Source organism: Dryobates pubescens, chromosome 40 (assembly GCF_014839835.1).
Source record: "Dryobates pubescens isolate bDryPub1 chromosome 40, bDryPub1.pri, whole genome shotgun sequence".
NCBI lineage: Eukaryota > Metazoa > Chordata > Aves > Piciformes > Picidae > Dryobates > Dryobates pubescens.
The window spans coordinates 1,183,474-1,196,668 of NC_071651.1; the positions used below are offsets into that span (position 1 = coordinate 1,183,474).

Here is a 13,195-nt window from a genome sequence, read left to right on the forward strand (position 1 = left end):
TTCTATTTTTAAAAGCCGTGGACCCTTCCCGTGCAGTAAAAGCAGCAGATTGAAGTGCTGCTCCCTCACCACCACCCCCCACCCCACCCCAGAAACAAATTAAATAGAGAAAGTTATCAAATTGGGATCAGTTAGGGCTAAGATTGGAGGGAAACTGCTGCATCCCCCCCACCCCCAGTCGTTATCTCTGGATGCAAGAACCAAAGGTGGAGAATCCTCTAGGATCATCCCTTAGGGTGGAAAATCAATGCTTGCCTTCAGTGGCTATGGAAAAAGGACCTGACCCCCCCACACTCGCCATCCCCCTCCTGCCCACCCCTCACCCCCCCGCCCCAGGACCTCCCCCACCTTCCAGATTTGATGAAATAAGGGATATGCTTCTTTTGAAGGGGTGGGAAAAAAGATGGGGATTTTTTTTAGCGTCTGAGGAAAGTGCTGCTCTTTGTCTGGGCTGGGCTGGCCGTGGTTAGATGTGGGGATGAGGTTGGGTTTCTTTTTTCCTTGGGTGGGTGGGGGGGCTATCGATTGTGCCTTGTGTCGCTTGGCTGTAGCTACCTCGCTGCTGTTGCATTGTACTTTTAGGTGTTTCATTGTCCCCTCCCGGAGTTGGCTTTTTATTATGTTTTTTTATCCTCTCCTCCACCTTCCCCCCCCCACCCCCCTTACAGACACCTCCCTCCCCTCTCCTTTTGCCCTGACCTTCACTGAAAAAATGTCATTCCCTCCTTCCCCACCCCAAAATGAGGAAGCTTTGGAGAGAGACGTGACGTGACTAAAGAAAGAGTGGGAGGCGGGGGGGGGAGAAAGGCAAGAAAAACAACAAAAAGCAACCCCCACAACCACTTGGAAATAGGCAATTTCTCTGTGCAAGCATTTTTTATGCAGTTATGTGCTCCCCGGGCTGTTAGATGTCAGCCCCGAGTGGGGGGAAAAAAGAAAAGGCATTAAAAAACGCTATTGATGGGAGGGGGTTTCAGCACGGTTTGCCTGTGCGTGGAGGGGCTGAAGTCAGGCATCTCTGTACACCCCATCCTCACCCCCACCCTCTTCCTCATCCATCTTTATCCTTATTCTCATCCCTATCCTCACCCTCATCCCTGTCCTCACCTCCATTCTCATCTCCATCCCCATCCTTATCCTTATCCTTATCCTTATCCTTATCCTTATCCTTATCCTTATCCTTATCCTTATCCTTATCCTTATCCTTATCCTTCTTATCCTTATCCTTATCCCCCTCCGTGTCCATCCTGTTCTTCGTCCCCATCTTCATCCCTCTCCCCCATGTCCATCCTGCTCCTCATCTCCGTTCCCATTCTTATTTTCAGCCCCAGCCTCAGCCTCAGCCCCAGCCCCAACCCTAGCCCTATCCTCCTCCTCATCTTCGTTCTCGTCCTCCTCCTCCTCCTCTTCGTCGTCGTCCTCCTCCTCATCTTCATCCCCATCCTCACCCCCGTCTCCATCCCCATCCCTCCCCATCGCAGGCCGCGGAGGTTGCGCGGGGGTAACGCTGGCGAGGGGGTCGCGTCCCGCCGCGCGCGATCCCGCGCTAACATTGGGCAACAGCGCCATCTCGCGGCCGCTCCGGGGCGCAGCGCCGGGGGTGCGCTGCGATGGGGGGGGGGAGGGAGGGATGTGCGGATGGAACCCCTTGGATCAGCGCGTTCTAACCCACGACCCCTTACCGGCACCCCAAAAACCTGCGTGCGTTTGGTGGGGGGAAGGAGGGCAGAGACCATCAGGCAGCGCCGTGAGGTCGCCTCCGTGGAAATGGTCCCCAGATGGCTTCTTTTTTTTGGGGGGGGGGGGGGGGGGGGGTAGGGGGAGAATGCATTTTCCCTCCACCTTTATTTTATTTCTCCCCCATTTCTCCCCTTTCCCACTATAAAAGACAACTGGAAAAGGCAGCAGCAGAAGAACGCGGGTCCAAAATAACCCCACCAGATGTGACACCCCCCCGCCCCATCTCCCCCCCTCACCCCCCCCATTATCTCCCCACTCTTATCAGGCTTAGTTTCAAGCTGGGGGCTGATTTTTCCTTTATTTCTTTCCCTCCTTCCTTTTCCTCTTCCCTTTCCTGCTCTCCTCTCTCAGTTTTACCTTCGAGCTGGGGGGGTCGATTTTCTCTTTTATTTCCTCCCCCCCTTTCCCCTTTCTCTTCCTCATCTCCCCAATTTTATCACTTTTAGCTTAGAGCTCGGAGTTGATTCACCTTTTGTTTCATTGCCTTTCGCGCCCCCCTCCTTCCCCATCTTCCCTCTTTCATCAGTTTTCCCTTCGAGATTTGTTCTTCCATTTCCTATTTCCCCACCCCCCCTTTTCCTTTCCCCATCTCGCCCCTTTTCCCCTTTTATCACTTTACATTTCGAGCTGGGGGGGTGGGGGTGATGTTTCTCCCTCCCCCTCTCTTCCTCCCCTTTCCCCTTCCTCATCTCCCCACTTTTACCAGTTTAAGTTTCAAGATGGGGATTGATTTTCTCTCTTCCCCCCACCTCTCTCTTCCCCCCCCCCCCCCCTTTTTTTTCCCCCTTTCCCCCTCCTCCCCTCCATCCGAGGGGGGTCTGTTGTTTGTAGCTTGTAGACAAAACATTCCAATAATCCGGTTTCAAAGGGAAGAGCACCCACCTTATTTAAACCATAAAGCAATTAAAGCCAGACGTCTAGCCAGGGCCGGGGTCCTGTTTTGTTCGCCCCTATTCAGCCCTGCATAGCAGGGAGACAAACAGAGCTGTAAAAGAGGCTTTTTTTTCCTCTCCTCTTTTTTTTTCCCCCCTTCCTTTTTTCACCCTTCCCCCCCCCCCATTTTTTTCCTTATATTTTCCCCTTCCCCCCCTTTTTTTCTTTCTTTATTTCCCCCCCCCTTTATTCTTCATTTTTCCTTTCCCCCCCTTTTTTTTCTCCTTTCTTTTTCTTCCCTCTCCTTTTTTCCTTTCTTTTTTTTTTTTCTCCCCTTTTTTCCTTTCTTCCCCCTCTCTCCCCGCCCCCCCCCCCCCCCCCCTTTTTCTCTCTTTATTCTTTGAGGCTGCGGAAATGTACCTACGAACAAGCTAGAGAGTGTCCTGCCTGTTTTATTCGCCTTACAAAGGGGAAATTTCCAACCAGGCACCCCTAACCTCCCCCCACCCCCAACCCATTAGATCCACGCCTCTCTATATCTAATTTTTAATTCCTCTTTTTTTTTTTCCGCCCCCCCCTCTCCCCCCCCCCCCCCCCCTCTCTCCCAACGCGATAAGAGCATCTTTCCGCGGGCACAGCCGCATCTGCATGGTCCCCGGCACACAATAGCTGTATCAGTATGCGCCTGCACACACGCACCATATGTCAGAGGATGCCCAAATTGGGGCATTTTGACACATGAAGCCACCGGGAGAAGGGGGGTGGGGGAAAAAAAATATATAAAGAAAGAATAAAACGTGAAAATAAAGAACCACCCGAAGGGTTTGCAAACCTCCTGGATTTGTATTGTATTGAAATTCTTAATAGCCTTTATTTTCCGGATGGGTTCGAGGGTCGGGAGTTGGGTTTGTGGGTTGAGGGGTTTTTTGTTTTGGTTTGGTTTGGTTGTTGGTTTTTTTTTTTGTTTAAATCCCTTTTCTGTGCTGGTGGAGAAATTCAATGGCTGAGCAGCACCAGTACAGCCTCTCCCAGCAGGGCCAAATGGCATTTTATAACTGGTGTAACCCTTCACCGGGGGACTGGGCGATGAGAAGGAGGGGAGGGGGGGGGGAGGTTGAGGATACCGGGGGCCTTGCACATGAACTAAAACTGCGGCAGGATTTTAACCCAACCCAGCACCAACAAAAGAAAGCCCTCAACCAGCAGCTCGCTGGAGACAAAGGGGCATCTCCAGCGCTGCCCGACGACCCTACTGGGGGTCTGGCCGGAGAACTGGGAGGGAAAAAGGATGGGGGGAAAGGAGAGTGTATGGAGGGGGGAGAACGGATGGGAAGAGGGGGACAGAGGGGTTGGAGGGGGAAGGGGGACGGTGGGGAAGAAGGGGGACGGGAAGGATGGGGAACCAGGGGGAGAGACAAGGCTGTGGTCGCGCTGGAGATGAGATCTGCTTGAATGGGGGGGTGGGGGGGGAAGGAACACGACGACACAAAATGAACTTCCATAGATCACGTCCCTACAGCACCGCTAAACCGCTCCTCCTGACAAGACCCCCACCAGAAAAGCCGGGTCCAAAACTACCTCCAAAGTCCTGGCCAAATGATGATCGGGATGATGATTTCACTTAGTACGTTTATTTATTATTATCATTGTTATTATTGTTTAAAATCCTTTTAATTAGAACCGGGAAAGCAGGGAATGGTTTTACCCCGCTCAGGAAGAGAAGGGAGGTGGGCGAGATTGCTTCCCAACCTTTCGGGGGTGGGGGGCTTTAATTCTTTATTTGAAAGGGGATGGATGAAGGGAGAGAAGCAAGCGAGAAGGAAAAAAATATAATAACAATAATAATAATAATGTAAATAAATAAATAAAACCAACTGACGCGACCTATGTGGAAAAAAATTCCCCTTTCTTTTAGTTGTTTTTACATATTTTTTTGGGAGGGGGGGGGTCTATAAATCTTCCCCTCCGCTCAAATATTTTCCAACCTGAGCTCGTTGAAGTTATTTTTTTGGTTGGTTGTTGGTTTTGTTTTTTTTTTTCCGGCCCCAAAACTGGGATTGTTAAAAAAAAAAGAGGGATATATATTTATATTTTTTTCGTTTAATATATATTTACGGTTATTTTTTAAGCCCCCTCCTCCGTGCTCCAGGGATGCCTCTGCTGATAGCCTGCGGTGTGCCCTGTGTGTCCCCCCCGGCCCAAGCCGGTGACCGAAAAAAAAACACACCCGTAAGAGCCCGGGTTTTGAATCAGCGGGGACACAAATCAGGGGCGAAGGAAAAAGAAACCTCCGCAGGCTTCAGCAAGAAAATATTAAAGAGCAATATTTTATGGGATCAGCAGAAGTAATCGCTTCCAGATTTTTTTTTTTTTTCCCCCTTACTTTCAGAAGGGGGGGTGGGGGGTGAGGCGGGGGGGGGGAAACCGGGACGAGGGTGACAAACGCATCTCGCTCGCCGGATCTGGTTCTGATTAGAAAGATTAAAACCCTGCTCCACTCATTTCATTAAAGAAAGGGACCTATAACAAGTTTTTATGATTAAATATCCCTCGCTGCTCATTTTTTATACAATCTCCTGCCTCTCGTTCCTCCTTCAGCAGCCTGGAAAGAGCCCAGAGCAGGAGCACGTCCAGAAACCCGGCTCTGGGCAGCGCTTTTCTCGCCTCTGCACCAGCCTCAGCTCTGCCAGGATCGAGGGGGGGGGGGGGGTTGACCTTTCCGCACCCAGCAGCCCTTTTTTTTCCCCCTTTCCTTTTTTTTTGTTCCCTTTTTTTAATCTCCACCATGCATGGCGAAAGGAGGGGGCCGGGGGGGGGGGGAGGAAGGACATCTGCCTTTTTTTCCCCTTTATTTATTTTTCTTTTAATTTTATTTTAATTTTCTTTCATTTTTCTTTTAATTTTCTTTTAAATTTATTTCATTTTTCTTTTATTTTTCTTTTATTTTTCTTTTATTTTTCTTTTATTTTTCTTTCATTTTTCTTTTATTTTTCTTTCATTTTTCTTTCATTTTTCTTTCATTTTTCTTTCATTTTTCTTTTATTATTTTTCCTTTATTATTTTTATTTTTCCCTTTTTTTTCCCTTTTTCCTTTTAATTTTTCCTCTTTTATTTTCCCCCCACCTTTTTATTGTTAGCCTTTTTATTTTTTCCCTTCTCCCCCCCTTTATTTTTTTCCCCTTTTTCCTTTTTGCCTTTTACCCTGAAAATTTGCAGTCTCCGCACATAGATTGCTTTAGCCCCCTGCTCTTTCTTCCCCCTCCCACCCCCCAACACCAAACCCTTCTCCACCCCAAGCAATTTTCCCCCCCCTTCCCCATCTCCTGAGCTGTCTTGCGAGAAGCAGCACTTCCAGCAAGCCCTCCAAGCCCTGGCAAAGCCATCGATAAGGCAGAAAGAGGATGCCTCTGCCAACTCCTCTATTCCCAGCATCCATATTTAGCCCTTTTTAACATATCCTTCGATTGCCCGGGGTCATAAATTAGTACAATTAATTATCCCAATCTCCAAAATGGATGGCACGTAGAACCCTTACCTCAGCGCCTTTTTATTATGGTACTTTGAAAATGGGAAAGTGCTGGGGGAAGGAAGGGAAAAGGAAAGGAGAAAAAAAAAAAAGCAAGAAAGAAAGAAAGGAAGGGGAAAAAAAAAAAGCTTCGCTCTCCTCCGGGGATGTTCGAAGCTGCCTCGCTGAGGCACCAGCCTCGGCAAAGCTCCTTTTTGCTGGTTTTTATTTTTTGGGGGGGGTGTTGTGCGGGTTTTTCCCAAGGGTTTTCAAGAAAAAGACACCTAAATATTGCTCTTTTTTCTTTCTTTTTTTTTTTTTTTCCGTCGTTCGGTTTTGTTTTTTTTTATATCTGCTTTTCTTGTGTTGTTTCCCGCCCCCCCCCCCCCCCCAATCTCTTCCCTCTCGTTCCCGTGACGTTAGGTATATTTACATCGAGCTGCTCTACGACCGCGAACGTAACAATAATACAGAACGGTTCTGAGACGAGAGAAAATACACAAATAAGTACAGCAGAAACGTTCAACACCGTGACAGAAAAAAACATCGTCGAGCCACATTCCCTTCAGTCTCTCCGTTATTATTATTATTATTATTATTAATTATTATTACTTCCTTTTTTTGTCTATTTTTTTTTCCCCTCTGTTTTGTACAAAACGCTCGCGGAATCCAACACAACAAAAAATAAATCCCCCTCCTCCCCCCCAAAAATAATAAAAATACCGGTTAAATTTAAGTTAGGAAATAAAATACTACCGACAACAACAACAAATATATATATATATATATATATATATAAAACACAAAAGGGAGGGGGAAATAATAAGAAAGGGAGGGGGGGGGAAAAAGGGGGGGAAAAACCCAAGCCGACACGCAAATAGCAATAAAAATTCAAGTACTTCTCGTGGGTGTTTTCTGAGGAGGCTCAAACCCAATAAAATAATATATATATAATATTTTATATATATATATATTTAAAACCAAAGGCGGGGGGGGGGTGGGGTGAGGAAAATAAAACAACCCCCAACCCCAGCTTTTTTTTTGTGTGTGTGTGTGTGTGTGTAGAGGGGAGGGTGGGTTGGGGGCTTTTTTTCCTCCCCAATTATGATTTAGTTGCATTTAAGAGCAGATTCCTGCCGTCCCCGTCCCCGTCCCCCCCCCCCCCCAAGGCTTTGCTGGGGTTGCCTAGAGCGCTAAAAAAACCACATTCATCCACACATTCAAAGTCAGAAACGCTTCAAACCACCACCACCCACCCCCCATGACAAAAAAAAAAACACCCAACCAAAAACCAACCAAAAACAACAAAACAGCTTTGCTTTTTTTTTTCCTCCTGTGGTGGGTTTTTTGTTTGTTTGTTTGTTATTTTCTCCTTTTTTTCTCTCTTTTTTTTTTTCCTTTTTCCTTTTTTTTTTTTTCTTTCCTTTTTCTTTCTTTCTTGGGTTTTCTCCCCCCCCCTCCCCCCCCCCTTTCCCCCCCCCCCCCCCCGCCTTCTCTCCACCCTCGTTTCTCACACGGGCTTCGCCAACTTTATTGCTGGTCTTTATCGCTTTTCTCTTTATTCATTTTCTTCATTTTCATTCGCCTGTTCTGAAACCAGATTTTGACTTGGCGTTCAGTGAGATTAAGGACTCTGGCTACTTCGTACCTCCGGTCCCGTGTGAGGTACATATTGAATAAAAACTCCTTTTCCAGTTCCAGGGTCTGATACTTTGTGTAAGGACATCTTTTCTTCCTCGTGGAGCGCGCATGAATCCAATTTGCCACGGGGTTGTCTGAGAAAGAAGATTTTTTTTATAGATATATAGAGATAGAATTCTTTTTTGGGGGGGGGTGCGGGTGAGGAGGGACGGGAGGGGGGTGGTGAAGGGGGCACACAAAAAAAAAAGCTTAAAAGAAAGGGGGAAAAAAATTAATGTATCCAGCTATCCTTTCTTCCCAACCCCTCACCTCCTCCTCCTCCTCCAAACCCTGCTTGGAACCTGTTTAATTAGCAGATCTTACCTAAATATTTTTAAGTGACCTTCAGAAGAGTTTTAATCTGTTTGTTTTGGAAAGAGGGTCATTTCCTTCTCTCTTTTTATTTCTCTTCCCCCCCCCCCCCCCTTTTCTTTTTCGCTGCTGTCCGCACATAAAAGTTGCACTAAATAAAACTGTAGCAATGGGTTTAAAATAATAATTATCCACATGACTGCTGCTCGCAGTAATCTAAGAACATAGTCATAAAAAGTCAAATTTCCCACCATTTCATAGGCCCATAAACTCTTTTTACAACCTCGGGCTCTCCAATACTTTCCCCTCCAAGCTTTCCCAGACCTGGAAAGCCGAGTTTGTTGCTTTAACATCTTAAGGATGACACGCGAGATGTCCTACTGGCTTCCAGAAACTGGGGGGTTTGGGGTTGGTTTGGGGTTTGTTTTTGTTTGGTTTGGGGTTGTTTCCCACCCCCACCCCCCTTTCCCCCCCGCTCCTCCTTGCCCTAACCTGAAGGACTTTCCAGGGGAGCAAACCCACCGCTGCCATCCTTGGGAGAAGCTTCTCCCCCCCTCCCTTCCAAGTTTCCATTTCAGGCAGCGAAAGGAGATTTTTCATCCCCTGATTCCTTGACTTATTTTTATCAGGAGGGTGCCTGGCACCAGCCTGCCTGTCATCAAGAGAGGTGTGAGCTCCTGCCCTGAGAGACAGCGAAACCCTGAACTGCTCCCATCTGCTGTCACCCCACTTTATCCCTCCCAAATCACCCACATTTTAAGCCGGGGATGATGGGGGGTTCGGGGTCCCGTCGAAGCCCAGGGTTTGAGGCCATGCGGGACTCCGGCGTGGACTCGAAGTATTCCCCCAACAACCCCCCGCGGGTTTTGGGCTCCTGGCCGGGAGGGTTTGGCCAGGAAAGGGATTGGCTTGGGTGGGTTTTTGAGCATCCCTCACCTCCTGGCAGCATCTCCAGAGAGAGATCTCGTGGAGTTGGAGGCTCCTGGAGGATGTTTTTTTTCTGGGGGGGGTGGGGTGATGCTGATGGTTACCTGACTCCTGCCCCTACAGTGTTCAAGGTTCTGATAGTTGGGTTAGGGTTTGTTGTTGGTTTGTTTTGGTTGTTGTTTGTGGGTTTTTTTTGGGGGGGGGAGGGAGGGAAGTTTTCCCCCACCTCCTTCTCTCACTTGGACTGCAGGAGATGTTTCTTCAAGTGTATGGTCCAATGTCCTGCGCTCGCTGCCTTTTGCCCGCCAGCTACCTCCACACCACTCGGCTGATGCCTTTACGATTCCCATTTCCCTCTTCGCTTCTCCCCTGCACGCTCTTTCCCCCCCGCAACACCACAGCCTGCCCCCCCAAATCCCACCCCCGACCCCCCGCCCAGGGCACCCACCTTTTTCATTTATTCCCACGTGTTTGGAGCCTTTGATGAATAATTTGCACCGCTGGAGCTTTTATTGATTTTTAAAATAGATAAAGAGACAAGCCTGCATTTTTTCCCCCCTTTCTTAGCCTTTTAAGCAGGGCTCTTCCCTTTCCCTTTCCTTTTCCCTTTCCCTTTCCTTTTCCCTTTCCCTTTCCTTTTCCCTTTCCCTTTCCCTTTCCTTCCCCCATCTCGAAAGCAAAAAAACCACCCCAAGAATGGAAAAAAAAAAGAAGCCAAAAAAAAGCCCCAAACAAACCCAAACCCCAAATACAAAACAACCAACAAACCAACCCACATCAATGCGTTCACTTCCAGCCAGCTCCAACTCTTCCTTGTCCTTTGAAAGTGGGAATACTGGAAAGCCAAGAGGCTTTTTTTCCCCCCCCTGTGCCTAACCCCCCCCTTTTTTCTCTCTCCCCCTCTCACACACGCACTCTATATATTTATTAAATGTTTGTTGTTTCCTCCTTTCCTTTTTTTTTAATTCCCTCCCCCGGTGAATGAAGCAAAGAAGCCGAATTCCACCCCCACCATCACTTCGAGAGAAGGAAAAAAAACCAAAAACAAAAAGAGATTCAAAATAAAGAAAGAAATTGTCTAGCTAGAGATGTATCAAATTAAAATATATTTTAAACAACAGAAAAATGTATATTAGGAAATGAAAAAGAAAAGGAAAATAATCATAAAAACAAGGGGGGGAAGGAGAGGGGGGAAAAAAAGGGGGGGAAAGAAAGGGGGGGAAAAAGCCTAAAGAGCCCCAAACAAAGTGGAGATATTCGCTCTCCGGCTCTGCTAAGGCGGGCTCGGAGATCTTCCTGCGTATCTGGAGTTTTAGGGTCGGGCTCTCTCTAAAGGTAATTTCATTTTATTGAGTAGGGTCCTGGAAGCCGTAATGCCTTCCCCGGTCGTAAACAAGAATGACTTCGACTTACTGGGGTCTAATTCGTGCTTTTCTTCTTTGTGTTTGCTGGAAGCGATGGCTTCGGACTCCGGGGAGGGAATTGTCTGCGCGGCTCTGTCCCTCAGCTCCCCCGGAGCCCCGTACATGTACTCCGCGTAGCCTCGGCCGTCGGCGGGGCCGCACTCCCCCCGTCTCCCGGGAAAAGCGTCGGGCTTCAGGCCGTAGGGGCGAGCACCGGGGGCGAAGGCCGGGAAAGAAACGGCCCCAGCGAGGGGCTCAAGCCAAGTCCGCATGTACCTGGGCTCGGCCCCGACGGGCGCCTGGGGGGCGTACGGGTGGTAGCCCACCGAGGACTGGGAGTGAACTGGAGCCCAGGAGGTGGTGAAAACGGTCGGCTTGGGGGCGAAACTGCAGGATGGAAAGTCGGCACAGTCCGGGACTAATCCTGACGGTCGGGAGGCAGCCGGGTGGGAGGCAGAGCCGGGGAACCTGGAGGCCAAGAGCTCTTCATTCTCGTGGCTTATCAAGGAGTCAACATAGTAGTTGCTTATGGGGCCAGAAGCCGACATGGTTCCCCCCTTCTTTTACATTCATAAGATTATTGTATGAACTGTATGTGTACTTTTTATCTTCTCATAGAACAATCAGGGCAGGTAATTATTTTTTCAGCCTTTCCCAGTGTGCCATTGGCTGCCCGCCCTCACGTGATTGTATTTACCCAAAAATATAGCGTGGATCAATCCGCAGCTCTTTTTTTTCTTTCCCTTCTTTTTTTTTTTCCCTCTTTTTTTTTTCTTCTTTTTTTTTCTCCTTTTTTTTTTCTTTCCTTTTTTTTTTTTTTTCCCTCTCCCCCTCCCTTTCCTTTTTTTTTTTTTTGTGTTTTTTTTTTTCCCTTCAAAAACACCACCCGGCTTCTCCTAAAGCCGCCGGCGATGGGGCGGAGATGGGGAGGAGATGCTCGGCCGGTCCTCAGCCGGGGGATGCTCTACCAGTGGGTTGGTGGAAGTTGGGGGGGGTGGTGGGGTGGTATACAGAGCAGGGTTGGGGTGAGGGGATGCTGGTGCTGAAGGAAGGTGGAAGGTAATTGTAGAAGGTAGCCCAGGAACTATTTCTTGACGTAATTTGTCTCTGTCCTTTGCTTCCAAGCCTCTAATGGACACATTAAATTGAATATCGGTGGGAAGGGGGCGAGGGGAGAAGAGCGGTGGAGGTGGGCTCCTAGCCGGATGATGGAGATAGGGAGGATAGGGGGGGAGAAGGGTTGGGGGGGGGGGGCAGCAGGAGAGGGGGTGGGGGGAAAGAAGCTTTTAACCTAAAAGCTAAAGGGGCTTTTGTCATCTTCTGCAGCGCTGTCTCCTCGTCAGGCTGCGATCTGAGGGGCACAGGCACATTTCAGGCTTTGCTTTAAGAAATAAGTGTCTTCAGGAAGCCAGAGGGGAAAAAAAAAAGGGGGGGGACGGACGGGGAGGGTGGAAGTAAATACAGAGCTAGAGATACGAGGAGCATCTTTAATCAGAAGAGGGAAGAAGAAATGATAATTCCAGGAGGGGTCCCCCCTTCCCCCCCAAAAAAAAAAGAGAGAAAAATTAAAAATCGGAATAAAAGGACCGAGCTTTTGCAGGGAAAAGGCTGCGTTATTCGGCGAGGAGTGGATGTTTTTATGTCCTTCAATAAAATTTTTACGAGGATCATTTGATTGTTCATAAATGTGTCGTTCATTAAATAAAACCGTAGGAGTGAGTTTCAGCTCTGGAGCTGAGGATGGGAGCGAGGCTTTTTTTTTTTTAGCCTGTCAGGCGGAAGCAACAATGTGTGTTGGACACACTCTGATTTTTTTTTTCTTCAGGTTTGGTTTGTTGTTGGTTTTTTTTTTGGGGGGTGGTGGTGGTGTTTGTTTTTGCTGCTTTTTCCTCTTTTTTTTTTCTTTATTTTTTAAAATTTGATTTTTCCTCTTTTTTTTTTTTTTTTTTTTTCCCTTTTTTTTATTCACTCCTGGAAACTTTTCTTCCTCTCTTTTTAACTATTATTATTATTATTAATTTATTTTCTTTTTTCCTTTTTATTTATTTATTTTTTCCCCCTTGGCACCAAATCGATTGAAGAAGTTGGGAGCCTACATATAAAAAAAAAAATCGGTGGTAGCCTGGCTGCGTTATGGTTTGGTTGGGTTTTGGTTTGTTTTTTTTTTGAGGGAATAACCTTTCCTTTGTATTAAAGACAGGTAGGTAAACAGCTCACGCCCCTTGGAGTCTGCAAGAAGGGAGTGAAGCGGTTTTCTTTACCAGGAAGAACAAAATAAATGAAGATTCCTAATCAAAAATAACCCCTCATTAATTGGTTGGGTTTTTTTTTTTAAGAGACAGAGTCTACCTCCACTTCCCTCCCTCCCCCTTCAAAATCTGCTTTATCTGGGCTCTCCAGGGTTCTCCATCACCTCGGGCTTTTGAGTATTGGGGGGGGGAGATGGAGAGAAATGGTCCAAATTTGCGAGAAGAAGGGAAAGTGTGGGCTCAGGAAGGGATGGGGGGGGGTGTCCTCCACGGGAAAGGGAAGCAGGCGGCGGAGGGGAGGTGGTCTGGGTGTCTCCAGTGATGCAGCATTCACAAGTGACGGCAGCTCTGAGCAAGTCCCGTGGACGGACACGGCACAAACCTCTTCAGTCCTTCGCGTTAGGGTTTCTTTCCCCTCAGTAAGTTGCGTGAGAATTGCGAGCAAGAGGAGGAAGGAGATGAGGGAAGACTGAGGGATAAAGAGGCAAGAAGAAATGATGCTGCCG

General features: G+C 47.9%; 1 protein-coding gene across 1 annotated transcript; it reads right to left on the minus strand.

Moving 5' to 3' along the window:
* Positions 1-7,648: 7,648 nt before the first annotated feature.
* On the minus strand, positions 7,649-10,997 carry HOXC9 (homeobox C9). Its single transcript, XM_009905429.2, has 2 exons — positions 10,451-10,997; positions 7,649-7,893 (listed from the first exon to the last, which is right to left on the minus strand). Exons 1-2 carry the CDS (start codon positions 10,986-10,988, stop codon positions 7,649-7,651), a joined length of 783 nt encoding a protein of 260 aa, XP_009903731.1. The 5' UTR covers positions 10,989-10,997.
* Between the last annotated feature and the right edge of the window lie 2,198 nt (positions 10,998-13,195).